The 27,994-nt window shown below is 33.8% G+C and overlaps 7 protein-coding genes across 9 annotated transcripts; 5 read left to right on the plus strand and 2 right to left on the minus strand.

Moving 5' to 3' along the window:
- Positions 1–533: 533 nt before the first annotated feature.
- LOC128387704 (bridge-like lipid transfer protein family member 3B) lies at positions 534–5,269 on the plus strand. The gene is made up of 6 exons (XM_053346958.1): positions 534–691; positions 782–944; positions 1,093–1,211; positions 1,735–3,956; positions 4,039–4,848; positions 4,921–5,269. The coding sequence occupies exons 1-6, from the start codon at positions 648–650 to the stop codon at positions 5,142–5,144; spliced, it is 3,582 nt and encodes a 1,193-aa protein (XP_053202933.1). The 5' UTR covers positions 534–647; the 3' UTR covers positions 5,145–5,269.
- A 335-nt stretch (positions 5,270–5,604) lies between these two features.
- Positions 5,605–8,879, plus strand: LOC128387441 (catenin beta-1-like). The gene is made up of 2 exons (XM_053346645.1): positions 5,605–5,907; positions 6,195–8,879. Exon 2 carries the CDS (start codon positions 6,218–6,220, stop codon positions 8,729–8,731), a length of 2,514 nt encoding a protein of 837 aa, XP_053202620.1. The 5' UTR covers positions 5,605–5,907; positions 6,195–6,217; the 3' UTR covers positions 8,732–8,879.
- Positions 8,880–9,030: 151 nt separating this feature from the next.
- LOC128387460 (uncharacterized) lies at positions 9,031–10,058 on the minus strand. The gene is made up of 3 exons (XM_053346668.1): positions 9,794–10,058; positions 9,602–9,657; positions 9,031–9,512 (listed from the first exon to the last, which is right to left on the minus strand). The coding sequence occupies exons 1-3, from the start codon at positions 9,847–9,849 to the stop codon at positions 9,055–9,057; spliced, it is 570 nt and encodes a 189-aa protein (XP_053202643.1). The 5' UTR covers positions 9,850–10,058; the 3' UTR covers positions 9,031–9,054.
- Positions 10,059–10,194: 136 nt separating this feature from the next.
- Positions 10,195–11,481, minus strand: LOC128387450 (ras-related protein Rab-18-B-like). The gene is made up of 3 exons (XM_053346656.1): positions 11,301–11,481; positions 11,106–11,161; positions 10,195–10,985 (listed from the first exon to the last, which is right to left on the minus strand). The coding sequence occupies exons 1-3, from the start codon at positions 11,375–11,377 to the stop codon at positions 10,495–10,497; spliced, it is 624 nt and encodes a 207-aa protein (XP_053202631.1). The 5' UTR covers positions 11,378–11,481; the 3' UTR covers positions 10,195–10,494.
- Positions 11,482–12,654: 1,173 nt separating this feature from the next.
- On the plus strand, positions 12,655–14,375 carry LOC128387852 (3-hydroxybutyryl-CoA dehydrogenase-like). Its single transcript, XM_053347131.1, has 7 exons — positions 12,655–12,855; positions 12,920–13,056; positions 13,193–13,298; positions 13,375–13,469; positions 13,535–13,631; positions 13,689–13,787; positions 13,889–14,375. Exons 1-7 carry the CDS (start codon positions 12,804–12,806, stop codon positions 14,188–14,190), a joined length of 888 nt encoding a protein of 295 aa, XP_053203106.1. The 5' UTR covers positions 12,655–12,803; the 3' UTR covers positions 14,191–14,375.
- A 4,074-nt stretch (positions 14,376–18,449) lies between these two features.
- LOC128387362 (serine/threonine-protein kinase NLK-like) lies at positions 18,450–19,538 on the plus strand. The gene has a single exon (XM_053346555.1). It carries the CDS (start codon positions 18,450–18,452, stop codon positions 19,536–19,538), a length of 1,089 nt encoding a protein of 362 aa, XP_053202530.1.
- A 6-nt stretch (positions 19,539–19,544) lies between these two features.
- On the plus strand, positions 19,545–25,267 carry LOC128387532 (intraflagellar transport protein 56-like). Of its 3 annotated transcripts, XM_053346736.1 has the most exons (12): positions 19,545–19,742; positions 20,019–20,944; positions 21,022–21,709; positions 21,851–21,994; positions 22,210–22,848; positions 22,978–23,107; positions 23,209–23,256; positions 23,340–23,513; positions 23,581–23,823; positions 24,241–24,347; positions 24,563–24,696; positions 24,773–25,267. In XM_053346736.1, exons 3-12 carry the CDS (start codon positions 21,707–21,709, stop codon positions 24,882–24,884), a joined length of 1,734 nt encoding a protein of 577 aa, XP_053202711.1. In that variant the 5' UTR covers positions 19,545–19,742; positions 20,019–20,944; positions 21,022–21,706; the 3' UTR covers positions 24,885–25,267. The 3 variants fall into 3 exon arrangements, with proteins under 3 accessions (XP_053202711.1, XP_053202710.1, XP_053202718.1); XM_053346735.1 differs by having other exon boundaries at positions 19,545–20,944; XM_053346743.1 differs by lacking the exon at positions 23,209–23,256 and having other exon boundaries at positions 19,545–20,944.
- The last annotated feature ends 2,727 nt before the right edge of the window (positions 25,268–27,994 follow it).

The following is a 27,994-nucleotide window of genomic DNA, read 5'->3' on the forward strand; positions in this document are numbered from 1 at the left end:
GCTACTATTGTTTCAACTTAATTGATTATCTGTAGGATTTTTGACCACTGAACAAATCAAATCAAGTGAATTCAATCAATTCTCAATCGAAAGTCTCATTGAACATTTCAACTTATCATCACTCGACTTGGTGATCAGTACGAATCTGAAACCGATAGTAAAAGATCACTTTTTCTTTTCCTAAGAATATCGAAACAACCATATAATTATTTACATTTTGAATGATTGGAAAAAAATTTCGTCGATTCAAAATTAATCATCTAAATTGATTAGTTGAAATTTGCAATTTGAATTTGGCGCAATCGAAGTTTTAGTTTTGAAAGATTTTTATTCAATTTTCTTCTACCCTAATTGAACATTTCTTTTAATGGAAAATTAATTAATTAGCTTGGCACGAAATTCAGAAAACTTCATGTGAACACATTTCATATCCATGGATTTGTTAATATTTTCGCTGAAAATTTCGCTTTTCAGCGATTTAATCGCTGAGAGATTTGATCGAAAAATCGATTAACCCGAATCGATTTTTTTCATTCATTTCAATTTGTTTTCTTTTTGATACTTACAAAGTCTTACATTTAATCAACTACACCCGAAGTGTTTTATTGTTTTGTTTCTTCCATACGGAAACATTTCCATCAATTAAAATGGCAAATCTAATAAAAAACCAAGTTTTTAAACATCTCGCCAAGTAAGTAAATTAAATTAAATCCCAATCATTTAATGTGAACAATTGTAAAACCTAATTCTAATCCCTTCATTCACCAAATCGTTTTTACAGATATTTTAAAAATTTGTCAACCGATAGTTTTAAATTAAGTGCAATGAAAGGTTTCTGTGAATTACATAATCTTGAATTAAATGAAGAGGTTCTAATGGATCTACTAGAACTACCCGTTTGGTTGAATATAACCAAGGCCACTTGTAGTCACGCAGCAATTAAGGTAAATATTACAACCGCTGGTTGGCCCTAAACCTTTCGTTCTGACGGATTGGCCTTATTTCATTATAAACTATTGGTTTACATTATTTTCCCTTCTAAAAATTGATCTTTCGTATCTTCATTTTCTTATTGTGATTGTTATTATTCAGATTCCATGGTCAAAAATGCCCTGGGTCCCAATTTGCTTGGGTTTGGATGAGGTCAATGTGGCTGTTGAAGTCTGTGAAAATTTCCGTACCTTCAAGAATCAAGCAGCTTCTAGTCAAAAGTAATCAATTATTTGCTAAATCTTGAAAATGATTGATCATTTCAACACCAGTTAATTGAATTAGTTACTAATTAATTGACGCAAGAAAATGGAAAATACATTTGATTTGATGCTATAGATGATTAAACACAATTTAGTGAACGAAAAGTAAGAGATCAATCACCTGTGGACTTGTTCAATTAGGAATATTGATAAAAGGGATAATCTCTTGTAAGAGATGATATTATGTGACACTTTCTATCTCTCACTCGAATGATTTTTCTCGCAACTTTTTGTTACATTTACTTTAATCATCTGTAGTCACAGTTTTTGAGGAAAAAAATATCATTTTCATGCTTCGTGATTGTTGAAATTATCCTTCACTTTCTCTTATTATAAATAATCAGCTTCATTTGATTCTCAAATAATTTTATCATCACCTTTAATTATAGGTGATTGGTGATTATCTTTTCGTTTACGTTTAATGTTTTTTTCTCTTTCTCTTTCTCATTTTCATCAACATCATCATCGTCGTCGTCATCAGTGCATCTAAATATGGAATCATTTCGAGAACAATTGACGGCATTCGGATCACAATTAGTTCGGTTGTTGTCAAATTTACCTCACCTTTTATTCGTGCCTCTTTCCAACTGTCCCAATTAGAGGTCGAAAGTCGCTCTCCCAATTGGAAACCAGTACCCGATCTTCGTTCGACCACTTTCAAGGATAAAGAGAAAGGATTAGTTTTAAACTTTAAGCACATCGAATGGCAAACAATGAAATTTGAGGCAAAGACTGAATCAACTTCATCTTCTGCTCCATTGCGACTTATCTGTCAAGGCTCATGTCGCCTGATGATTAAGAAAAGAATCTCTGATTCTCAAGTAATGGGAGCACGAATTGTCCTAATGTTCAATGATCTTCTCTGGGTTCTAACTGATGCCATGTTGGTTTCAGCTTTTCATTTCACAACCTACATAAATGGACTGATTAAAAGATCACCAATCACTAAGACAGTTATCGAAGAGGCAACTCCATCTTCTCTATCAAAATCATCCAAAGTTAAATTGGCGACAAATAGTGCTGATGTTAAAAAACACCTCGACGCCAGTAAATTGTTTTCCTTTGAGACTTCGTATCATCTGGTAATTAATTGTCTCCAAGTTCAATTATGTGATGATCTTGATCCTGAACATGGACGAAGCTCATTACCCTCGCTTACCGAAGGCGGTGCTCTTCATGTTGTCGTAGATAAATTCATTTTAGACATTTATCCTTATCAAAAAGCTCTCGGAAGTCGTGACAATTGGCTTAAATATGGAGATCCATCAGCTAACCGAGACTCTTGGATGAAAGCTCATCTATTTGAATTCGCCGAAAGTTTATCCTGTGGACCACCTAAAGGATCACCTAATCAACGATTAGCGGATTTATTTTCTTCTATTATTTTACTTCGTGTTGGCGATTTTTCTGTTAAATGTGTTTCAACTTCAACCTCTCGTCGTGGAGGAGGCAGAAAATTTGGTGCTGATTCAGATGAACGTAAATTAATTTCTACGGGTAAATTTCCTCGTGATATTCCGGCATTTTATTTGGAATTTAATCAATTCTATTATTATGAATTTGGATCTACCCGAGTTTCCCGAACTCGACCAGTACCAGATCCAACTCTTTTTGCGAATGTTGCTCCAGTAAAGATTTTATTTGATACTCCGTCACTCATTTGGTTTAATGCCTTACAAAGTAATCTACATAAGCCTCTCTTAGAATTGAAGCAAATTATACCTCGAAGTGAATCTAATGTGACCATTTTCACTCGATTGGAAGTACTGATGCCAACGATTATCCTCGATCTTGGTAAACCATTACCAACAGATTCTTTCACACCGGATGCCTACAATATTGAATCAATAAATTTAAATTGTTCTCGAGTTGTGATTACCAATTCAATTAAGGAAACAACTTATCTTAATCGATTGAATGATTCAATGGTTTCCATGGGAAGCTGCAAATTATTTATTGAAAGGGAAAAATTCCCATGGATTAAGGGAGTTCATTCAAAGCCAATTTCTAATGGATTTTTACAATTAATGGGCTCTGAGAATATCAAATATCATAATCAAATTTGGGTTGTTGATTGTGATCCAGTTTGGTGTGATTTTGTTGAGAAAAAATCTTCTGGACGAACGAGACCTTTAATTGACCCTTTCCAAGTTACCATATGGTCATACCTTTCCTCTGATCTGTTTGATGATGAAACTGCCAAAAGAAAATCAACTGACCATGAGGTTGACCAGCAAAATCCAGAGTCTGATATAAATATTGTCCTTTGTATTCCCACAGCTCTCAAGATTGTTTTAGATCATGAGGGTTACCTTTTCCTTTTACGATGTTTGGAAAAATTTGAACAATTCAATGACTACCTGACCAATGATTCTCGTAAAATTGAGCAATACCATGGAATTGAGTCTTCTGGTTCACCAAGACTCTCCTTGATCTCATTAATTAAAAATGTTGCAATTGAAGTGATTTTAGATAAACAGGAAAAAGTTAAAAACAATAAATCCGGTTGTTCATCGTCCATGGGAAGTGATCATTCATCACCAATGAAGCAGATTAATCAATCCTATTCGGATCAAAATTTGGCTTCGTCGAAACAATCATCAGATCGATTATCAATTATGGAGCTTTCTGAAGTGCCCCTTGATCCATCAGGATTGAATACTGATCGATCAAGTTCAGGTTATCGATCATACTCCGTTCGAGGTAAAAGTCAAATTGAATAATAACCAGAATTAGAATTGATCAATTGTGGTTACTAATTGTTACTTTTTCGTATTTCTTTCAGATTCTGATTTAAGTATAAATGAGAGTATCTCAGGTTTTGAAATTTTAAATGATCTTTCCCCAATCGATGATGATGACCGCTCTATCCGAAGTGACCTTTCAGATGATCATATTGCAAATAACCTCGATAGTATTACGATTGATGACGATGTTTACTTTACCTCTAATGGTTCCCCTCGGATAATTGAAGAGGCAATGGAAGCAACTGAAGCTATTCTCATCTCAGACTCGGATAATGTTAACCAACCAAAAATCGAGATACTTTCATTGTCATTGGTTAAATTACAATTGGATATCTGTGCATTTGTCAAGCAAGCTCACGGTTTCCAATCCTCTTTACTTGCTTTCATTTCTGGATTGGATTTTAGTGAATTTCAAAAGATATCCTATGAAGAGTACAAAAGGTTGACCTCAAATGTGAAAACCGACGATGAAAATGGTGACGGGAACAATGAAACTGAATCGGCTATCGCTCAGTGTGGTGGTGGTGATTCATTTTCTCAGAAAGATTCATGTTTATCCGTTCGCCTTGATAGTATTTTACATCCTAGTCAAAAAAGTGATTTATGTTCTGTTAATATTGACCATTTAAAACAAACAATCAACAACGAGACGTTATTACAATTGTTAGATTTTCTTACCGATCCCGATGCCACCCAAATTTTACCAATTCTCATTTACCTTCAAGATGTTGGATTCAAATTAGTTGATTGTACTCTTAAAACGCCCCCGTTGACTGTTAATCTAAAAGAAACTCTCGTTCAAAGATCCAAAGAAAATTGTATCAATATTTTACCTTCCACCTCGAATGGTAAGTTCGAATCATGAAGAAGCACCAGAGGAAATTGAATTAATGTAACAATCTTTTCTCTGTTTCTTTTAGGTTTTAAACAGCTAATGAAATTCCGTGATAATTTACTCAATTCAAAGCCATTCGAAAGTGAGAGGAGCGACTATACCGAAAGCAATTTACCCGATGTGACAGAAAATGACTCTTCAATCAATCAAATAATCGCCGAGAATGAACGTTTGAAGAGGCAAATTTCTGACCTGAAGCAACAAAATCTCACGTTGAATAATATTTTAAAGACTAATATGGATAAATGATCATCTTTAATTGTTTCATGTTAATTATGGATTGTTGTTCCTTACTACATAAGACTATTGAAATGAAGGAAAAGATTTAATTTTTTCCATTAAAATGATTTTTGATATTTTTCTTTTTCTATTAATATTACTATGAAAAGTTACTTTTTTTGAGGAGAAATTTTATAAATTGTTGTAAGAAATTGATCACGATGGCAAAGAAGAATCAAGCATAATTATCGCCATCGTCAATATAATCACTTATGCACAAATAAAATGCAGTTGACTAAAAAAATCACTTTTTCTTTCAAAATTCTTATTTTTATTAATAAATATCGCGAACTATTTGTTATATTTATTTCCTATTGTAACAAAATCGATAATATATTTTGCTCATCTCTCGATAGATTGTGTTCATCGAGATTCTCCTATTTTCTCTTTCTCTTTCTCTCTCTTTCTCTATCTTCATATTAATCCATCTTCATCTTCATCTTCATCTTCATGATTCCATTATTCAGTTTTCTCTTTATCTCTTTATTTACCTTGAGCTGAAATCGAGCGGAAGTTTAATCTAAATCAAAGTCAATTTCCTCTCATATTTAACCCACTTTTCTGGTTAATCTTGAGAAATGGGTGATCCCTGTTCATCATAATGGTTAACAAGTAATTCAAATTCTCACTCCCAGTGTAATATTCAAATACTCAACCCACACCTTAACCTCCCATCCCAGTGTCTTTATCTATAGTACTCAGTGGTGAATTCAATCAATTCAACTTGAATTGGGTATGTTTTTCAAAGAAACTTATTCAAAACGAGTTTGTCTTTAATCTTAGTGTAAGGATTAAGATAATCTCGTTTTCAAATGAGTTGGAATTTCATAAATTCGAAGAAAATTTGTCCAAAATAATCATCTTGATAACAATAACTTCCATTGGACTTGGAGTGAAGTGATCTTTTGACTCTGGGTGAAGACATTGAAAAGATTCAATTTTGTTTTTGAAATTTAGTTAATCCGAGTTGATTTGATTGGACTAAAAATTGTTTTATTCATTTGTTTATTTGGTCTCTAGTTAATCATTTGGATTAATTAATCATGCATAATAGACGTGAAGGTCAACATGAAAATGGAGATGATGGTTCAGGAATGATGGGTGGTAATGGAGGGGGAAATGGTGATCTATCTAATTACGATTGGAATGTAATGAGTTTTAATGGGAATGGTGGTGATTCCAATGGGGGTGGTCATCAAATGTCCGCCGAGGAAATGTCCAGGGCAATCAATTCATCTCGTGCACAGCGGATTCGTGCAGCAATGTTTCCTGAGACTATTGATGAAGCCGGTGAATTGTCCCTGGTCAATGGGAGCAATGGTCCAACCACCAATGGTGGTAATTTGAACAATCATCCAAACAATGATGCAAATTCAATTAATATAAATAATTTAACTCTTTCCAATAATAATAATAATAATAATTCAACCAGTTCCGTGGTGGGTCGACTTGCGGAACCCGCTCAAATGTTGAAACACGCAGTAACAAATCTAATCAATTATCGAGATGACGCTGAATTGGCCACTCGAGCTTTACCCGAGTTAATGAAACTATTGAACGATGAGGATTCTGTGGTGGTTGTTCAGGCTTCCATGATGGTCCATCAACTGTCCAAAAAAGAGGCATCTCGACACGCGTTAATGAACTCACCTCAAATGGTTTCCTCTCTTGTTCGAGCCATGGCATCAACAACCGATATCGAAGTGACCAAAAATGCTGCTGGAATTTTGCAAAATTTATCTCAACATCGCCAAGGACTTTTGGCCATCTTCAAATCGGGTGGGATTCCAGCTCTGGTCAAGTTACTATCATCGCCTATTGAACATGTTGTTTTTCATGCGATCACCACCCTACACAACTTACTCCTTCATCAGGAGGGATCCAAGATGGCGGTTCGATTGGCAGGAGGTTTGCAAAAAATGGTCGCTCTTCTTAATCGTAATAATGTTAAATTTCTTACCCTGGTCACTGATTGTCTTCAAATTCTGGCTTATGGTAATCAAGAAGGTAAACTGATTATCCTTGCTTCCGGTGGCCCTCAACTATTGGTCAATATAATGACCACTTATAATTACGAGAAGTTACTTTGGACAACATCTCGAGTGTTGAAAGTGCTTTCAGTTTGTTCATCCAATAAACCGGCTATTGTACAAGCGGGTGGAATCCAAGCCTTGGCGATGCACCTCAACTCAGAGTCTAATCGTCATGTGTCCAACTGTTTGTGGACATTACGAAATTTATCCGACGCGGCGACCAAATTGGACGGGATGGAAGGATTGCTACAAAATTTGGTCCACCTTTTATCCACGAATGACCCAGGTTATGCTATCACCGCAGCGGGAGTTTTATCCAATTTAACTTGTAATAATCCAGTGAATAAGGCAATAGTTTGTCAGGTGGGTGGAGTTGAGGCTCTGGTTCGAGCGGTCATTCAAGCGGGTGATTCGGAAGAAACCATTGAACCCGCAGTTTGTGCGCTGAGACATTTAACTAATCGACATTCTGGCGCTGAGGTTGCTCAAAACTCGGTTCGAATCAATTATGGACTTCCAGCTATCGTCAAATTACTCAATCCTCCTTCTCGATGGCCACTGATTAAAGCCGTGATTGGATTGATCAGAAATTTAGCCTTAAGTCCAGCTAATCATGGGCCATTAAGGGATCAAAATGTAATTCAAAGATTGGTACAATTGTTGTCCAAAGCGTTCACTGAGTCACAGAGACACAAAGCGAATGTAGCTGCCGGTGGTGGTGTTGGGCCAGGAGGTGGCGGAGGCACATCGGGAAATGTGGCAGCAAACAATTCACTTTACTCTGATGGTGTTAAAATGGACGAGATTGTTGAGGGTTCGGTTGGTGCTCTTCATGTTCTGGCCAAAGATGCTCACAATCGTGCTATCATCCGAAGCTTAAACATCATTCCGACATTTGTTCAGCTATTGTACAGTGATATTGAAAATCTTCAACGAGTCGCTGTTGGTGTCCTTTGTGAGTTAGCCGGTGACAAGGAGGGAGCAGAAATGATTGAGGCCGAAGCAGCGACAGCACCTCTGACAGAATTACTTCATTCAAGGAACGACGGAGTAGCGACTTATGCGGCCGCGGTTCTATTCAGAATGTCGGAAGATAAACCATCTGATTACAAAAAGAGACTATCGATGGAATTGACCTCATCTCTATTCAGGGAAGACGCAAGTAATTGGGTCAATGGACCAGGTGAATTGGACATGAATCTGATTGCCGTTGACGACGGTTTCTCAAGTCATCTCTTTGCAGAGCCAACGGCGGGTTCAGCTTCAGTCCATTCAACTTTATCTCGATCAAATCATTACACCACTGGAGGTGGACCAGTAGGTAATTCTGGTGATCTGATGACCACTACATTAACAAGAACAGGACATTATTCAACAAACCCAAACATGGAGTCAACAGTTACTTTTGACCCATTAATGACCAATGGTCAATCTCAATTACAAGGTAATCAAGGGCCAGTGATTAATCCTTCAGGTCAATCATTGGAAAATGCCTTGGCCGCTTGGTACGATACAGATCTGTAAGTGATTCCCTTACAGATCTGTATTGAGCGAATCAATTTCTCAGAAACAGTTCATCATTTAATAATTAAACAAATAAATTAATTGTCATCATCATTTGCTATAATTACGCACCAAAAAAGATACAATAAACTTGATTTCTTTTTCTTCATCTTCTTCTTTCTCTAACAAGTTAATCAAGTCAAATTGATTCCTCAATAAAATTATTCGGTGTAATTAATAAGTGAAAAGGCATTTAAATCAAATTGTGTGATTGGTTTCAAACTGTTCAATCAATTGATTTCTAACAACAATATGACTCTTCCTCTTTTGGTTTGGTTTTTGTGTTACTTGCAAGAACGAGTTTCTTTCGGCTTTTTTGGAGCGATATCCTCTTGATATTCAGCAGTTTTCACTACTTTTTCGAGACAATCGTAAATAGCACGAGAGACATTTTCCCCGCTCTTAGCACTTGTCTCGAAGAATGAAGCTGAAAGTCTGGTGGCCAATCGTTGTCCTTCCTCTCTTGATACTTGTCGTTTGTCTTCCAGGTCACTTTTATTCCCAACAACAACTTTAATCAGCTCTTTTCGGTTAGAATGGATCATTACCTCTTCGTGCCAAACTTTTTCGAGAACCTCTAAACTCTCTCGTTTCGTAATATCGTAAAATAAAATGACTCCATGAGCTAATCGGTAAAAATTCTTAGGTACTGATTTGAATATTTCCTGGCCAGAAGTGTCACAGAAATGGACATTGTATTGCTTTCTGTCTTTTGAATATTTTAATCTAATCGCATCGACACCTATTGGAAATGACAGAATTAATTTTATCGTAAAATGTTATTGTTCAAAAAGCTAATTGTTGGTCGAAAAATAGTTGATAAAATCATACCGAGCGTAATTCTGGTGGTATCGACAAAAGTATGCAATTGCTCCTGCAATATAAAACTAAATAAATAAAAAATTTTGATAATTAGAAAATTTAATCACAATCATATTCCATCGATCATAGTTAACTCAATGACTACATTATTAAATTTTCTGAATCAATTCGGAATGAAAATCGTTCATATGAAAAACTTACCTGGATTTACCAGTACCATTTTGGCCACAAGTAATTATAAAGATATTTTGGCTCATTATTGGCTAGTTGAGAATCACAATTAGATGACAATAATTATTAATTAAAACAAAGATTTTAGAATGAAACAAATAAGAAATATTTTCCAAAAAAACGTGGCTGAAGTTTTTCCAGTGAACTTTTCAATTTGAAGACAATTTTATTAATGACCAACACCAGTTACTGACCAATAATCTTTCTGGGGTGAAATTAACTTTCACAGGGAACAAGGATTCTGCCTTAGGGCTTTTGTTTCATTATAAAATCGTAAAGTCTGACCCTTGAACCTACTTAAGTTTCCTTTGGAGTGTCAGAATTTTGATAACTGCAACAGATTCAAACAAATCAAATTTTTTGGACTCAAATCAAATGGAAATTAATCTTTACATTCATAAATGGTTAGATTATGCTTTAAATTGATCCAAATTAGAATTAATTTTAAATATTTACAAAGAAAATCTTTTTTTTCTGATAAAATAGTAAAGATATAAAACTTTTTCCTTGAAAGTCTTTTTTTACAATTTCATTTTTGATTGAAACAAAAAAGAAAACAAGTAATCAGATTACTAATATTGTGTCACAATTGATTGTTGAATTGGTCTGGATAACATTGCAAATTTGTATGATCGATTTGTATGTATAAAGATGGTGTTGATTGTTCACAATTAACCACAATAACCACCACACCAACCAGTTGATTGTGGTTCTTCCTCTTCGAGATTAATGTTTCTCTTCCTTCTGACTTCGTCCCATAGACCAGGAGTTTGTAAGATCTTCTCAACCAGCTCTTCGAATGCTGTTTTAACATCTTCATTGGTTCGAGCACTCGCCTCGATAAATAGAGTAGAATATTTTCTAGCCCATCGAAGTCCTTCTTCTCGTGACACTTCTCGTTTATCTTGTCTATCGATCTTATTTCCTACAACCATTTTTATCATATTATCACGAGTAGAATAAACTTCTAATTCGTTGAACCAGCTCTCTAATTTTTGGAAACTTTCTCTTTTCGTAACATCATAAACCAAAATGGCTCCATGAGCTCCTCGATAAAAGCTTGGTGTTAATGATCGGAATCTTTCTGAACCAGCGGTATCCCAGATAGCAAGTTTAACACGAACTCCATCAACAGTTATATAAGCTGACTTGAAATCGATTCCTAGTAATTAAAAGAAAACCAATAAATCACAGATTAAGATATTAATAGAAATCACGTAATCAGCTAATCATTCATCAATGACTATGAGGCCCAAGAGAAAAGAGCAACTTTAATACAAACCTATGGTAGCAGGAACTTCATTATGAAACGTATCATCAGTAAACCGCAATAGAAGACTTAATTAAACCAAAGAATAGGGAAAAAGAGAGATGTAAATTTGAAGAAAAAAAATTCATCAATTAGAAAAATATAATTCCCAATAGACTGAAACATAGACAATTTAACAAGGGAAATTATTGGAAAATGATTTGTTACCTTGATTTACCAACATCACTCTCTCCAACAATTAAGATCTTAAGAACTGTTAACACATCTTGGTCATCAGAAGCCATAATATAAACCAGATAGTTAATTCAAATTAATCACAAAATCCAAGAAATAGATATAACCAATTAAACTGTTATATTGACAATTGAATTTGATTTTGTAACAAAATTGAAAAATCAAAACAAAGTCTTAAGGGGCTGTTGAAAAATAACAGAACGAAAATATTTTCGTAAGGTAAAAAAATTAATGTTTTTGATTGTAATCAACTTAAATTGTCACATTTGATTTTTTGAAAAGATTAATATTGTATTAGAATTTGGATTAATTAGAAAACGATTGGATGAGCTTGATGATGTGTTTGAGAATCAATATTTTCCTTTGTGCCTCTCAGATACCAGGACGAATTGAATTAGTTGAACTTATCGGATTAAGAAGTTGAAATGATTATCTCTTTACTTGATTGCGAAGAGGTCAGTAAATTCAGAGACATTTGTTGATTCAGTTGATCAATATCAGCGAAAGGAAAAAGACTGTATTCTAATAATTTAGTCGTGATTTGAATTTAATTGTTTATCCCATGAGATGCGATTAGCCGACCATCTAAAAAGTGATTAACTTAATTATTAGTCGATAAACTTTTGATCAATTGCCCGTTTATTTGATCTCCTTCGACCTGATCAAACAATTGATTTCACAAAGAAAAATTTTCACTAAACTAGTTGAACCAATACAATTAAGAGAGTTGGTTGCAATCGTAATCAACTTTTTTCAACGTTACTATTTAAATTAACTAATATTAACCTTGTTTGATGCTCTTCTTTTTTAATTGCAACAATTGTAATTATTGTGTCATGTTATTTTGTTTGCATTGAAATCAAACAAAATCAAGGACCATCCTTGTTGATCATCATCCGCTTAATGTTTATGTGAAAACAATTTAATGATTATTTAGATCTCAAAACTAATTTTACGAAAATTATTAATGTGTAACAATAATCAACAATGATCAAGATAAACTTGAGATAGCAATCGCTTTCAACGATTAAATTAAAGTTTATACTATCCAGCAATTCAATTTTTGAGCTTAATCATCAACTGGATCAGTGCAATCAACATTCAATGAACGATTTTAAAAGAATCAGAAATCAATTAGGAAACAAAACAAATTGCGATATCTTTTTGTAATATAATGATAATGATGATTATGAGAGAGAGAGAGAGATGATGATGATGATGAGAATGATGATGAAAGAGCTACAATTATATCAACAATTTGTATTGCCAAGGAAACAAGGAATAGATGAAAAATGAAAGAAAAGTAAGAGAAATGATCAAGAGCAAAACAGAAAAATAGTAATAAAAAGCAGATACGAAATCGATTCAATTGATTTGATAAATTTCTTCATGTTGATTACTATTGTTTTCAATCATTTGGCTAATTATTCTCAACTTTAATTACAATCATTTCAAGACTAATATAAGAAAATCAGAATGGTGAGAATCGCTGTAATTGGATGTGGTGTTCTTGGGATTAAAATAATTGGTAAGTTGATTGTGATGATCGTTGTTTTTTTCCTTAATTGTTCTGATTGTTGTTTATCTATCAGGAGCTTTGGCTTATTATGGGCACGAGATTAGAGCTTACGACAACGATGCCAACGTGTTGAACAAAGTGTACCTACGATTGAGTGAGGATCGGCGAATGCTTCGAGAAGAGGGCTTTATGATTGGCAATGAATTTGTGGTTAGTTAATTGTTGATGTTCATTCTTAATACATCGGGTGATTAGGCGTTTTTATCTTTATCTCTTTCATTTTCTAATTTTAATCCAATCAACTGATTCCTCTCAGGGTTTAATTTTCTTTCTCCTTTTCTATTAGGGTGAAGTTTTTTGCTTCAGTTCATTGGAAGATACTGTTCGTGGTGCTCAATTCGTTTTCGAATCAGTTTCAGAGGATATTCAGATCAAAAAGAGCATATTTAAAAGTAATTATCTCTCTTTCATTGGGATTTAATTGTTAATCGATTGGTAATAATTAATTTCGTTTCTTTTCAACTTTAGAGATCGGAACGATTTGCCCTGAGGACACTGTCCTCTCAACCGGGACAATGAGACTTTCTGTCAATGAGATATTTGAGGATATTAAAAATCGTGAGGTAATTAGTCAATTTCCTGATCTTTAATTGTCGCAAGTTAATTGTAAGTCAAAATGTACTTTTAGAGGTGCATTGGAATACGTTTCTTGTATCCCGTTTATCCAATACCTGAAGTTGAATTGATCACAACTAATTACACATCGGTAGCTACTCTTGAAAAAGGTAATTATGGTTGTCTGTTTGTTAATTGTTAATTAACTTACTCTCTCATTTAAATAGTTCGAAAATTTCTTGAACAAATGGGACGAATAGCTTTTTTCCGTTCTGGACCTGAACCAATAATTCTTAGTGAAGAGCAAAGAGAATCTCGGAAAAATGGTAGACAATCATTATTATATTTTCACCTAATAGATGATAGTTAATTGTTGCAAATTCTCATCTCTAGCTAATGAGTTGTGTATTTTTCTTTAATTTTACAGCTTTTATCCGTCAAATGGCCGAGAAAAAGGGAATCGGACGACGATTGACTTTACCTGTTCCAGATCTTCAAACAGGTTCGATTGATGTCGATTCGTTGAAAGAGACAACCAATGAAGCGATGAATGCACGGAAAGAAAAAGAATGCGTTGTTTGCATGGACACTGATCGAGATTGTGTTCTACATCCATGTCATCATCTATGTACCTGCGTAAATTGTGGTAAATTGTTACTCAAACGACAAGACGCTTGTCCCATTTGCCGTCGACCAATAACCAATGTTTTCCGTGTTTTCCATCCTTAGTCCTTTCCAATTCGAGCCTTTCCTTTCACCAATCCATTCATCGAATTGATTGACACACAATCATTCTCTTAACAAATCAATAGATCTCTCTTTTCATAAATATGTTTGCCTTTAATTCAAAATTAACTTGATCACTTTATCTTATATACAATAAAATTTCCAATCGAAATTATTTTCTCAAATGACTTGACTCAAATTTCGCGCATTTTTTCCAAATAAAGAGCCTCAGGCACCGGATCCATATTTTCATCTAGAAAAACAGCCCCATCGGTGATTGGGTAAGTCGGTAAGGTTCAACATGTGTCATTGGGTCTCAAGAACTGTTCATCAGGTCAACATTTTACTTCAAGCTGATTTTCCGGCTAACAATTCCGGCTCTTCATGAAAATGAACTTAATCATTCAATCAATTGTTTTATTTCAATCAGACTAATTAGGTTTTCATTATTAAGAGTAACTATTGATGAAAGAAAGCCCCAAGGCCTAAGGCAATGAAACCATCACAAATTCAGTGACAGAAAAGCTGTCGACAGCTAATTAACCTTTTCTTCAACTTTTTTTTTTCTTCCATCGAATCTGAATGAGGACTAATTCATATTTTCTATGTCCAAAATGTGTCACATGATCTTCGATTGTCGATTTAATTATCTCTCTTTAATTACTCTAATTGTTGAGTAGAAAAGTCGCCGCTATTGAGCTGAAAGAGAATCAGCTCAAAAGGGAACTTGTTGAGCCGACGGACACACCGTGAGAATTGCCCTCACCTCGTTTTCCTTCAAATTCCGTGTGAAGAAAAAAAACTGGGTCATTACTGTTGAAGAGTAGAAACAATAGATGTCACTGTGAATCGTAGAGAAGAATTTGTGTTACCATGGTTACTTTTGTATTTGGATTTCAGATTTTTTTTCTCTTCACTCACTTGTTCATCTTGTCTTGATTGTTGCTGTCATTCTGTATGTTCATGGTTAATTCTGTTGAATGTTTGGTGCTGTGGTTTGGGTTTTCTTTTCTCCTTTTCATCTTCTCCTCTCTTCTCTCACCCCCAAATCATATGTGTGACTTTTTCTCCTAAAATTCTGGATACTCTGTGGATCATAATTGGCTCATTTTTAGCTTTTTTTCTTTTCTCTTCTCCAATTAAGTTTTGTAGAAAAATATGTTGCGTCTCTCATCCTCTTCGCCAGGAACAGTTTACAGTTTACAATATGTTGTTCCCGATCGGCCAATTGGTTATGGTGCTTTCGGTGTAGTTTGGTAAGTTTGTTGTTTTTCCTCTTTTTCTTTTCTCTCTCTCTCTCTCTTTCTTTTTTCTACCTGCTTCTCTTTCTCTCTGTCTCTCTCTCTCTTCTTTTCCTCTTTCCCCTGTCTCTTTCTTTTTTTCTTCCTCTTTTATTTGCTTCATCGTTTGTTGCTCTTTCAGTACAATCGTTGGTTTGGTCAATCATTTTCATCTTTTTCTCTTCTTCTCCTCTGTTAGGATTACAATCGACTACCTAAAAAAGTCCATCTTTTGTATAATGGGCAATTCGAAAGGGTTGATGTAAATTATTTCCATTGAAAAGATATCAAACTTCAATCCTTGAGCCAAATCCGAAATTTGAGTGAAAATATTACTTTTAATTTTTTTATTAAATCAGATTTTGATATTTAATCAAGAAAAAAATAATCAGTCTAACTAAGAAAGATGGAGCCACGAGCGATGGGCTATTTGGGTAGGGACAGAATTAGGTAGTTGACTGTAATTGGGATTATTTTTGGGTTTCGGGGTTTTTTCTTATTTCTTTCGCTCCTCATCTCTCTCTCTCTCTCTCTACTTTGTAAAAATTTATCTTTCAGTTATCCTGTTGATTAGTTATTCTAGTCCCAGTTACTGAAACAGCTCCATCTCCATTAGGTTTCCAAAGTCTTGTCAACCATTTCCTCATATTGTTTATTGGTCGATTCTCGTCATTTTCATTTCCTCCAGCTTGAGGTTTGACATTTATGTCGGTTGTTGGATACCTTCCATGTGGGTTAATCCCATAGTTAACTGGATCACTTGGATGATCTGAAATGTTACCTCGTTGTCGGTCAAAAAATTTAGCCCACCAAGCTTTAGATTTTTTACCCTTTCCACCCTTTTTATCATGCTCACTTGGCGACGATTCATCACCTCCTTTATTTACTGTTAATCTTGTATCCTTCAGTGGAGAGCCTTCATCATAATCGGCTCCATTGAATGATGCTAATCCTCCGATAGCCGGTCCAGTATAAGCTTTAATCCAGTTTTCTTCGCCATCTCCTTCAAAATCTCCTCCATTTAGAGCTGCTTTTAATTGATCGGCTGCTGATGATGATGGAGATGAGGATGAAAGTGACGTAGAATCTGTTACTTGTTTAATCTTTTGTTTAAACAAACCGAAAGGATCCGATGAGAGAGACTGTTTGATTGAAGGGGTCAATCTTAGTTTAGTTGCACTTGACCAATCCATCAGATTATCAACACTGACCAACTCATCACCACCACTAGACCCTTCAAACTTTTCTCCTTCTAATAACAATTCACTTATATCTTGACGCTTTTGTGTCATTGATTTGTCACCATTTTGATGAAACTTTTGATGATCCTCAAGTTTACTATTAGGTTGAGGTAAACAGTCAATAAACAATGAGCAATATAGTAGCAAGGTAACAATTCCGATGGTCAACATGACTCAACACACACACACACACGAAAATTGATAATAATACTTAATCAATTATTATTATTATTAATTGAACCTATTCCTAAATAATTACACACAAATTTAATGAACCACAATTAGATAATAATCAGATTAATTTAACTCAAAAACAGGTTTATAAAATGTTCCTATTAAAATCACTTTAGTATAACCATATAAAATCAATTAAAATTATTAGTTGTAAATAATGACGATGAAGATGATTATCCAATGTGTTCCACTTTAATCAATCCCGTTATATTGACCAAAATCATGTTTATACCTCTTGTTAAAAGATGAAAGAGTAAAAACGATTAAGGGAGTGAGAAGAGAAAAGAGAGAGAGAGAGAGAGAGAGAGAGAGAGATGCGAAAAAAAGATCATCTTCTTTGGGATAACTTTTCCTCTTTCCTGTTATATGACAGTCGAAGAGAGAAAAAAAACAATCTCATCGATATTTGTTACAATTAAAATTGTTCGATTAACTGTTTATCCGATTTTAATTGTTGATAGTGAGCAAAAAATCAACAATTTGTTGTCAATTAACAGTAAACCATCAACCAGAAGAGTAACAAGTTGTAGTTTTGCCGATCAACAAAAACCATGACAGCGATGTGTGTATATTTAGTCAATTGTCATACAATATTATACATTAACTGTTGTTTTTGTTGTTTCTTCATCATCACAATTATATTTATAAAATATAATTTATATCAACTTTTCAATTGAATAAGTTCCGTTCAATCTATTCTGTTGTTGATCTTTTTTTTCTGTTCCTTTCCAAATCTTAATCTCTAATCTTTTTTATTCTTTTTTTTACTGTTAAACAGTTAATCTGATAGTTCACCATCAGTTAATTGTTTAGAATTAATTTATAAATTGTGCAAAAAGAAGAAGAAAAAAACAGATACATTAGAACTCTTTTTCGATAACTTTATGATAATTGATCTGTAAAATTTGTATCACTTCCATTTTCGTCTGACCTTCTTTTCTTATTATCAACATTATCTTACCAAGCATATCATCATCTTTTCTTCATCTTCTACCTCCCCCAATCCTCTCATTCATCTCTCCCTCTCCCTCTCTCTTATGTTCATTCACCAATTATCATCACCATCATCTTTTTGGATGATTATTATGATGGTTATGATGACATACTAAACAATAAACATCATCGATTTGATATTATCAATATTGTCAGTTGAAGATATAATTATATTGATTGATAATGTTTTTTCTCTCTCTCTCCTCTTTCATCACCAACATCATCTTTTTTGTGATAATCTCTCTACTTTAAGGCTTTCGAATTGAACAGGCAAAAAAATGAAGTTCTATTCTTTTTTCTTGTTTCCTTTTCGAATATTAAAATAAAAATTCTTAGCTTTTTTCGAGAGGAAATGATTTTGAATACAAAAAAATTCTCTCTTTCAAACATGATTATTATTATTGTTCTTTTTTTTCTAATTTTTTTTATTCTCTTCCTTTTTTACTATTCACTTCATTTCTCCTTTAGGGCTGTTACTGATCCACGTGATGGGAAAAGAGTGGCCCTTAAGAAAATGCCCAATGTCTTCCAGAATATATTGTCCAGTATTCGTGTTTATCGAGAGATTAAAATGCTTCTTTTCTTCAAACATGAAAATGTCCTTTCGGCATTAGATATACTTCAACCTCCTCATATCGATTTCTTCCAAGAGGTTTATGTGATCACTGAATTGATGCAAAGTGATTTACATAAAATTATCGTCTCTTCCCAACCTCTTACCTCCGACCATGTCAAAGTGTTCCTTTACCAGATACTCCGGGGTCTCAGGTACCTCCACTCTGCCAATATACTTCATCGGGATATTAAACCTGGCAATCTTCTGGTCAACAGTAACTGTTTGCTCAAAATTTGTGATTTTGGTTTAGCTCGGGTCAATGAGACCGATGCCTCTAAACGTATGACCCAAGAAGTGGTCACCCAATATTATCGAGCACCCGAATTATTAACAGGAGCTAATCATTATACCTTTGGTATTGACATTTGGTCGGTTGGCTGTATTTTCGCCGAATTATTAGGAAGACGGATTCTTTTCCAAGCCAAGACTCCCCTTCAACAACTTGATCTAATTACTGGTCTTTTGGGTACACCAACCTGTGAAGATATGAGATATGCTTGTGATGGTGCCATAAAGTATATTCAAGGTCGACCTTATAAAGCACCTTCGCTCAGTGCATTATACACTCTCTCGCCCCAGGCAACCCATGAAGCTGTTCATCTTCTCAGTCAAATGTTGGTTTTTAATCCAGATAAAAGGATTTCTTGTACAAATGCACTTTCTCACCCTTATCTGGACGAGGGTCGATTACGTTATCACTCTTGTATGTGCCGATGTTGTCATACCATTGGAGGTGTGCGTCGTTATGCATCTGATCTCGAACCTTTAGCTTGTGCCGTATTCGATGATGGCTTTGAGAGAGGTCTTCATTCTGTCCACCAGGTCAAGGAGAAATTGCACAAAACGATACTAGAAAAATGCGGAAGTTACAATCGAGTACCGCTTTGTATTAATCCAAATTCAGCAGCTTTTAAAAACTTTGCCAGTTCCACTGTGGCTCATCCATCAGAACTGCCACCATCTCCCCATCAATGGGAATGTTCATAGGTGTCTTCTAATTATAATTATTACCAATTAATTTTCAATTAACTTAGACAATTTTCATTTTTTTTAAAATTTACATAAACATCAAATTTTTTAAAACCACACGCATACACACACAAGCCACACACTTGATGGAAAATGACACGAACAACAATCAAGAACAAGAACAAGGAACAAGCTAAATGAAGTCAACTCTCAAAGTGAATTGTAAATAACCCATAAGAAAAAGGAATCAAGTGAACTATTGACATGGTAAAAAATCAGAGCAAAATAATCACCAGTTTAAATTATTAACCCAAACATTGGTGATGATTTATTTAGAATCGCCATGGTTCAAATGGTTAAATGAAGCACAAGAAACAATAATAGTAATGATAAACTCTGAATACCGGCCAGTTTTTTTTTGCTTCTTCACTAGATTATCCTTTTATATTTTGTATCAACTCAACTTATATAAACTTACACACTACCATGTTTGCCTAGCGGATTCAAGTTTCTGGTTTGCAGGATAGACCAAAAAAGCTGAATTGTGAATGAAATTATGTCAAAATACAAAGTACGGATACTTATGCAAGAGGAATCATTAACTTGTATCAAAGAAAACAGTAGCAACCAACAAAAGGAACAAACATCAATTGTATCAAATTTTTCTTCATCTTCATCATCATTACCATCATCTTCTTTTTATACTCATCAACACATGAAAATAAGGTTAACACACCTCGTTGCACCAAGATTACATCACCTCACACACACACACACTCATAAGCACACACACACACATACACATTCAATGATCACGTTTGATGTAACAAAAACACTCACAGAAACTTTCACACACAATCACTACTCCTTGATCACCTTAAATTGCCCAAAGGAAAGAAACAAAATTTATAAGATAAATCACAACTAAATCGCCTATTCAATACATCGCTCATCAATTATAACACCATCAGAACCTCAAAACGCAAGCCATACACACACACATAATACCTTATTTATATACAACTATCATCATGATAAACATGATTCATTTTAATTTTCTCTTTGTTTATCCGTCGTGAAGTAACACTCATAAGGATGTCGAAGTAAGGGAGTGATGGGAGCGAAGTCTGATGATTATGGAATACAACCACTTGGAATTGCTAATGAATCTATTCGTAATAGATCAATATTGAATTCGAAACAATCACCGTCGACCATCAAATCAACATGAAACCAACAGAATCGTTACTAAATCTTGCGACGAGGAATTTGGTCCTTTAAAAGTTACCTTGTCAACGAATAATTAGTCCATCGTATAGAGAAAACTCAAACAACAGCGACAACATTTCAACGGGAACTCAAACCATCAACTTTAGATACTTTGATTACAATTATAATTCTTATTTTACCGTCCACTTCTAATGGTGAGTTCGAATCGAACCATGAACAAGCACCAGAGGAAATTGAATTAATATAACAATCTTTTCTCGTTTTCTTTTAGGTTTTAAACAGCTAATGAAATTCCGTGATAATTTACTCAATTCAAAGCCATTCGAAAGTGAGAGGAGCGACTATACCGAAAGCAATTTACCCGATGTGACAGAAAATGACTCTTCAATCAATCAAATAATCGCCGAGAATGAACGTTTGAAGAGGCAAATTTCTGACCTGAAGCAACAAAATCTCATGTTGAATAATATTTTTAAGACCAATATAGATAAATGATTATCTTTCCCTGAAATCGGACGTTTCCCATTATTGTTGTTAATTGTTTCTTGTTAATGATAGATTGTTGTTCCTTACTAATACATAAGACTATTGAAATGAAGGAAAAGATGTAATTTTTTGCATTGAAACGATTTTTGATATTTTTCTTTTTCTATTAATATTAATACAATGAGAAGTTACTTTTTCTTGATGAGAAATTTGTAAATTGTTGTAAGAAAAAGTACTAAATAAACAAATTGTTGAAAGAATTGGTTGATCAATTTGATTAAATGAAATTGAATCAAATCAGTTTCCATAGTTACTTTTGAACGAAAACAAAAACAAAAACAAACCAGAAAATTAAGTATCATTGATAAAGATTAATTTTACACATTAACTAGTAAATTGTTGTCAAAATTATTATCAATTAATCTCAAATCTAATCAGTGATTTAATTTTGACACTTAAAAATCAACTAAATGGTAAGTGATTAAACAAATGCAATAAACCGTTGAAAATGAATCTCTAGTACTAACTGAATATCTCTCGAGTCTAGTGATTATCATGATGATTAAACTTTCGTCTCTTTATTAATCAACTAATTGTTATTGTGAATTGTTTAGTTATTGTCACGAATTAAATCCTCGGTATCTTCTAAATCAATCGCAAGTAATTCTGGAAGCAATGGATCAGCTAAGAGCATAATTCCAAATTTAGATGATTTCCTGAAGAATCGCGATTTCACCGGAGCCTTAACTCTTCTCAAGGTAAATTATCATCAACAATCAAATACGATCAATCGTAATGACTTAATTTTCCCTTTTCTTCTTCACATTATATTACCCACATTCGCACTAACTGTGCAGACAAATAATCTCTTAAACGATAACTATTAATAATTAGTAGTATTAATTGATAATCTCTGTCAACAATTTATTCCAATTTCTCTCTTTAATCTTTCCACCGATGGAATTAAATTCAGTACAATAAAACCTCTGGAAAGGATAACCTTGAAAACGAGATTTGGATTGGCTATTGTTACTTTCATCTGGGTGAATATTCATCTGCTCTCGAATTGTATGAAAATATAATCAACTCATTACCATCTAATCATGATCCTAATCATGGAGGTTCATCGTCGTCATCATCAGTCAATATCACGAGAGATGAGGTTTACCTTTACATTGGATGTTGTCAATTCCTTCTGGGAATGTATCCCGAGTGTACCAAGAGTTTATCTCTTTCCGTACCGATCGCTGGTAATCAACTACGAACTCGATTAGAGTTTCATTTGGCTCATAAAAACGGCGATGAAAAAACACTGATTCACTTTCACCAACAGCTACAAGACGTACTTCAAGATCAATTGTGTCTCGCGTCGATTCATTACCTGAGGTCACATTTCCAGGAGGCAATTGATATCTACAAGAAGATCCTCCTTGACCATAGAGATTTTCTCGCTCTTAATGTTTACGTAGCTCTTTGCTATTACAAACTCGATTATTACGATGTTTCCCAAGAAGTTCTGGCAATTTATCTCCAACATTATCCCGATTCAGTGACAGCAATTAACCTTAAAGCCTGTAACCATTACCGTTTATATAATGGAAAAGCGGCCGAGGTAAAAAGATACAAACTCGAAGGAAAATTTCAAATTGTCCTTAAATTGTCCTTTACCTTGTTTACATTTTCTTTCCAATTCGTTTACTTATTCTTGATTCTATTCTAATAATTTAATTTAATCGACTAGAATGAATTACGACAATTAATTGACAATTCATCGCCATCATTTGCCTATGCTAAAGATCTGATCCGACACAACCTCGTGGTCTTCCGGAACGGCGAAGGTGCCATGCAAGTCCTACCGAATCTCGTTGACAGTTGAGTATTAAAAGTGAAACAATCAAACTGATTGTTGGTCATCTTATAATTATCTGTGATAATTAAAACTCTTCCCTTAAATTGTGACTCGTTATCATAGCAATTCCTGAGGCTCGTCTAAATTTGGTCATTAAATATCTCAAACAAGGTGAAGAGATGATCAACAAGCAAGAGAATTGTAGTAATTAATTGTTCTGATTTTGTTTCTTCCCAATCAATCATAATAATCAGATAATATCCAAGAGGCTTTCAACCTGATCAAAGACTTGGAACCAACAGTTCCCCATGAATATATCCTGAAAGGAGTAGTAAATGCTTCTTATGGCCAGAAAAAGGGTTTACGTGAATTCTTGAAAGTGGCTCAACAATTTTTCCAACTCGTCGGCGGATCAGCTTCCGAATGTGGTAATTAATCATTCCACTAGAATTGTAATCAATCAATCAATTAACTAATCGTTGACTTGGTCCACAGACACGATCCCAGGTCGCCAATGTATGGCCTCGTGCTTTTTCCTGATGAAACAATTTGATGACGTTTTGCTTTATTTAAGCTCAATTAAGAGCTACTTTTACTCGGACGACTCATTTAATTTCAATTTTGGTCAAGCACAATCAGTAACCGGTAATTATACCGAAGCTGAAGAAGCGTTTTTAACAATTAAGGAGAAAAGAATCACAACTGATCCAGTTTATATTAACTGGCTAATAAGATGCTGTAAGTTAATCAACAATTTAAATTACGATTCATTGAATTGTATCAATTTCTTATTTTCTTATTTTCTTAATTTCTCATTTCTTGCATTCGACTTCCTAATTATTTCATTTATTGATCATCATATTGATTGTGCAATTTTCGCAATAATGTTGACCATTTAAGAAGTAAATTGTTAATATTAATAGTTAACACCACTAACCCACTTTGATTGATTTAGTGTTTGTATTGACAATTTGCAGAATTAGGAATTGATTCTGATTGTTTATTTCAATAATGTTGGCAAATAGTAAATTTAATTAACTCAATTAAATTGTTTCCTTTCCATTCCTCTCTCACTCTGTTAATCATTTGTATTAGTTTAAAATTTTGTATTCCACTGATTTGAATCATGTTTGCCTCTCTTAATTGTTTCCACAGACATAATGAATAAAACACCAGAAAAGGCTTGGCAATTATATGAACAGAACTCATCTCGATCTGATTCATACAATTATCTTAATCTAATTGCAAATGATTGTTACAAAGTAAGTAATTTACCCAATTTCTAGTTGAATCAATTACATTGTGAGAGATCAAGTTAAATATTAGACTTGTCACTTTAAGTTATCACTTGTTTACATAAAACAAACAATTGAACCAAATTGAATTAAATCAAACCATTAATCAGTGTTTATTGTTTCATCTAATTGTTGAACTAAAATCACCAAATTTTTTGTCTGTTTATCATTTATGTTATTAGATGGGACAATTTTTGTATTCAGCTCGAGCCTTTGATATTCTGGAAAAACATGAAACAAACCCTGAATTCTGGGAAGGCAAAAGAGGAGCATGTGTTGGCCTTTTCCAGTTAATTCTAGCGGGTAAAGAACCAAGGTCAGTACAAATAATTAGCCAACTAACAAGGAATTAAATTAATCACAGAAAAACAAAACAATTTCCATTTTCACAGAGAGCAAATATATGAGATAATGAAGCTACTCCGAAACTCGGACAATCCTCAGGTTGACCAAATCCTAAGAACACTACGTAATTGGGACAAAGAGAATAAAAGTGATCTCTAAATCGAATATCCGATGTAATCAACTGACCCAAGTTCGGAAAAAGAACAAAAAATACAAAGAAACATAAACATTGCGAATCTCTTGAAGAAAGAACGAGATATTAATGAAGAGAAAGAAAAAGAAAATCTGGTAACAAAGAGAAAGAGAAGAGAAAAAGAAAAGAAAACCAAAAGAAAGAGACTTAGAGATGGCGCTTTTTCTGTTCTTGCACAAACTCTGTTCTAAATTCTTTGTCTTGAATCTACCATGTTTTCTTTTTCATTGTTAACATTTAATTTAATCTTGAAGAGAATTTTAATTTTCTGTTATTAATTTTAATAAAAGTGATCGACATTAATTGTAATCATAACAATTAACTTGTTCTCTATCGTTTTAATCGAAAACCTTTTTTTGTCAATCAACCGTTTTTTCTAATATTCTGTTTGTTGATTTTAAAATTTTCTTCTTTCTCACTTTTTTCTCTCATCTGTAATTTTTCGTGAGCGATTTTTTCGCATCTAATTAATTAAATTAAAAATTATCAAGAGCGAAAAAAGTTATGATCGCACTGGTGTGGCTTAAATTAGATTAGCCAATGATAGGCGATCAGTGTAAAATTTGGTTTGGCCTTTTTGTGTGTGGTACTCATGCTTACAGGCCAAAGTGTCGAGATTATGTGCAAACAGTGAACGGATATCGAAATGAAACCCCTGGAGATGCTTTATGTCCATTTGGTCCAGATCAAAATAATACAGCAATTTTCGCAGGTAACATCAATCAATCAACTCATCCTGATCATCAACATGAATTCAGTTTTTGTTTCTCAATGTTTGTGTGAGATTTTCCATCGCCAACCTCTTTGTTTTCCATTGAATGGAGAGAATTTGTTGAAACAAAATCGATGTTTATGTGAATTTATTTTCTATTTTCAGTGATTATTTATTTCGTTTAATTTATTGTGATAAACATTTTGATTCCTTTTTAATTTTTGGTTGGTTCGTATTTCAATTCATCATCCTGACTTCCCCAAATTCCCATGGAATTGTTTTTTTATACGGTGTGCGAATGGGCCATGTTATCACTGGAGAAATGAATCAAGCTCCTGGTCAATTTGAATCATCTTTACTCAAAAGTTATCGAAGGAGTTGACAAAGTTAAACAGATTGCAATGTTTGTCGATCGTTTCAAGAAATTCTCCTCCAGTCACGATACTTGTGAATTATTGCTATTTAAACAATTGATCGAAGCTCCTCTTCTTTTACCTGTCTTTGTCTTGAAATGTCTTTTGGAGTGGAAAGAGGGTGATGAGGTTATTTCAGGGTGGGTAAAGTGCTCAGTCTACTGAATAGAGGGAGAGAGTCCATGTTTATGTAGCTCATCAATTTTGTCTCATTTTTTTGTTTCTTAATTTTTACCATCTCTTCAGTTAGATGATGATAATGGTTAACATTGGGGGTGGAAAATCATGAAATTATCTGTCAGATCTGAACTTTTATCTCAATCTTTCATTAGATGCTAATGATTATTGTTGATTATTGATTCGAGTTCATTGTGTCTTCTTTTATCATCTAACTAATTGTGCCTCATTTTTGCTCTGTTTCCCTTAATCTTCAGATCCTTATCCATTTTTATCATCAAATGGACGACTTACAACTTCAGGTAAGATTTAGATAAGATAAAGGTTAACTGGATTAGTTGAGGATTAATGGATTAATTTTTTTTCCACTTCAGGATCAGGACAAATTCAATTGTGGCAATTTTTACTTGAACTGTTAGATGATCCAACAGCCAAACAATGTATCATCTGGGATGGTAATGATGGTGAATTTAAATTAACTGATCCAGATGAGGTCGCCCGTCGGTGAAAGAAAAAGCCAAACATGAATTATGATAAACTGAGTCGTGCCTCAGGTATTATTATGATAAAAATATAATGACCAAAGTCCACGGAAAAGATATGCATACAAATTTGATTTCAGGTAACGATTAACTTATCAACCATTATCATAAGTGTTTTATGAAAAGGCAATTAAATTGCCAAGAAAATTGTAAACTATGATTATCATGATGTTTAATTTTCTCTGTTTTTTGTTATTTATTTGATTTAATTATTTTCCAGGATTAGCTCAAGCTAATCAACCCGCACCACCTCATCCTACAAGGCTTATCCATCAGCTGAATTTTTCATGCCTCCCCTTTATCATCATCCAACCACCCTAAGATTAATTTTGCCTGCAGCCTCATTGACACCTCCTCGGGAACCGGAAGTATCTTCAGTCCATCAACAACCTATTGGACCAGTCCAACCGCAGCCGCTGCAAACCTTTACTCAAATATTGCAGCGGCCTCACATCATGCAACAATGCCTCATCATCATCATCATCATCATATCACCACCCCTCTCATGTTACACCTCATATTACATCTTACACACACTATGCATGATGATGATGCTCCCTCACTTCATCCTCATCTTTCATCCTCATCCTTCATCATCTTCATTCATATTGAGATGGTTAAAACATTACACACAAAACTTATGGAAACCACGAAAATCCCAAAGCAAAAGGTTAATCAAGTTAATCAGCAACAATTAAAAATAAACCAATTTGACAAATTAAAAAAAAAACAAACCACAACCTTAATTGTAATCATTATGTTAGTTGATTGTTTGCATTTTTTAATCACAATTAATGCAAATCCAAATATTGATGTACAAGGATTTTAAAAAACACAGATAATACAAAACTAAATTAAACAATCAATATTATTATTATTAACTTATTATTATCTCAATTAGTTTGATTGCTTTCATTTGATTGACGGTAAAATTTAATCTCAAAGATGATTAACTTAATCATTTGGATATGTTGATTGGCTTTGATTATTTGATTACTTTTTCATTGGAAATATTCAATTAGATTTTGACTTTCATTTTGAGATTAATTGTTATTAATGACACAATTAATTGATGATGGTAAACATATTAATGCATTTAATTTGCTATTAGTTAACAATTTAAATAGTAACAATCTGATCCCTTGAGGGTTAATATGATATGATAATAAATAGAGGTAAACATTAGCAACGATTAAGCTTTAACCACACAAAAGTTTTATCACAATTTAATG

This window comes from Panonychus citri, unplaced genomic scaffold (assembly GCF_014898815.1).
Source record: "Panonychus citri isolate SS breed McGregor unplaced genomic scaffold, ASM1489881v1 Contig00002, whole genome shotgun sequence".
In the NCBI taxonomy this organism is placed as follows: Eukaryota; Metazoa; Arthropoda; class Arachnida; order Trombidiformes; family Tetranychidae; genus Panonychus; species Panonychus citri.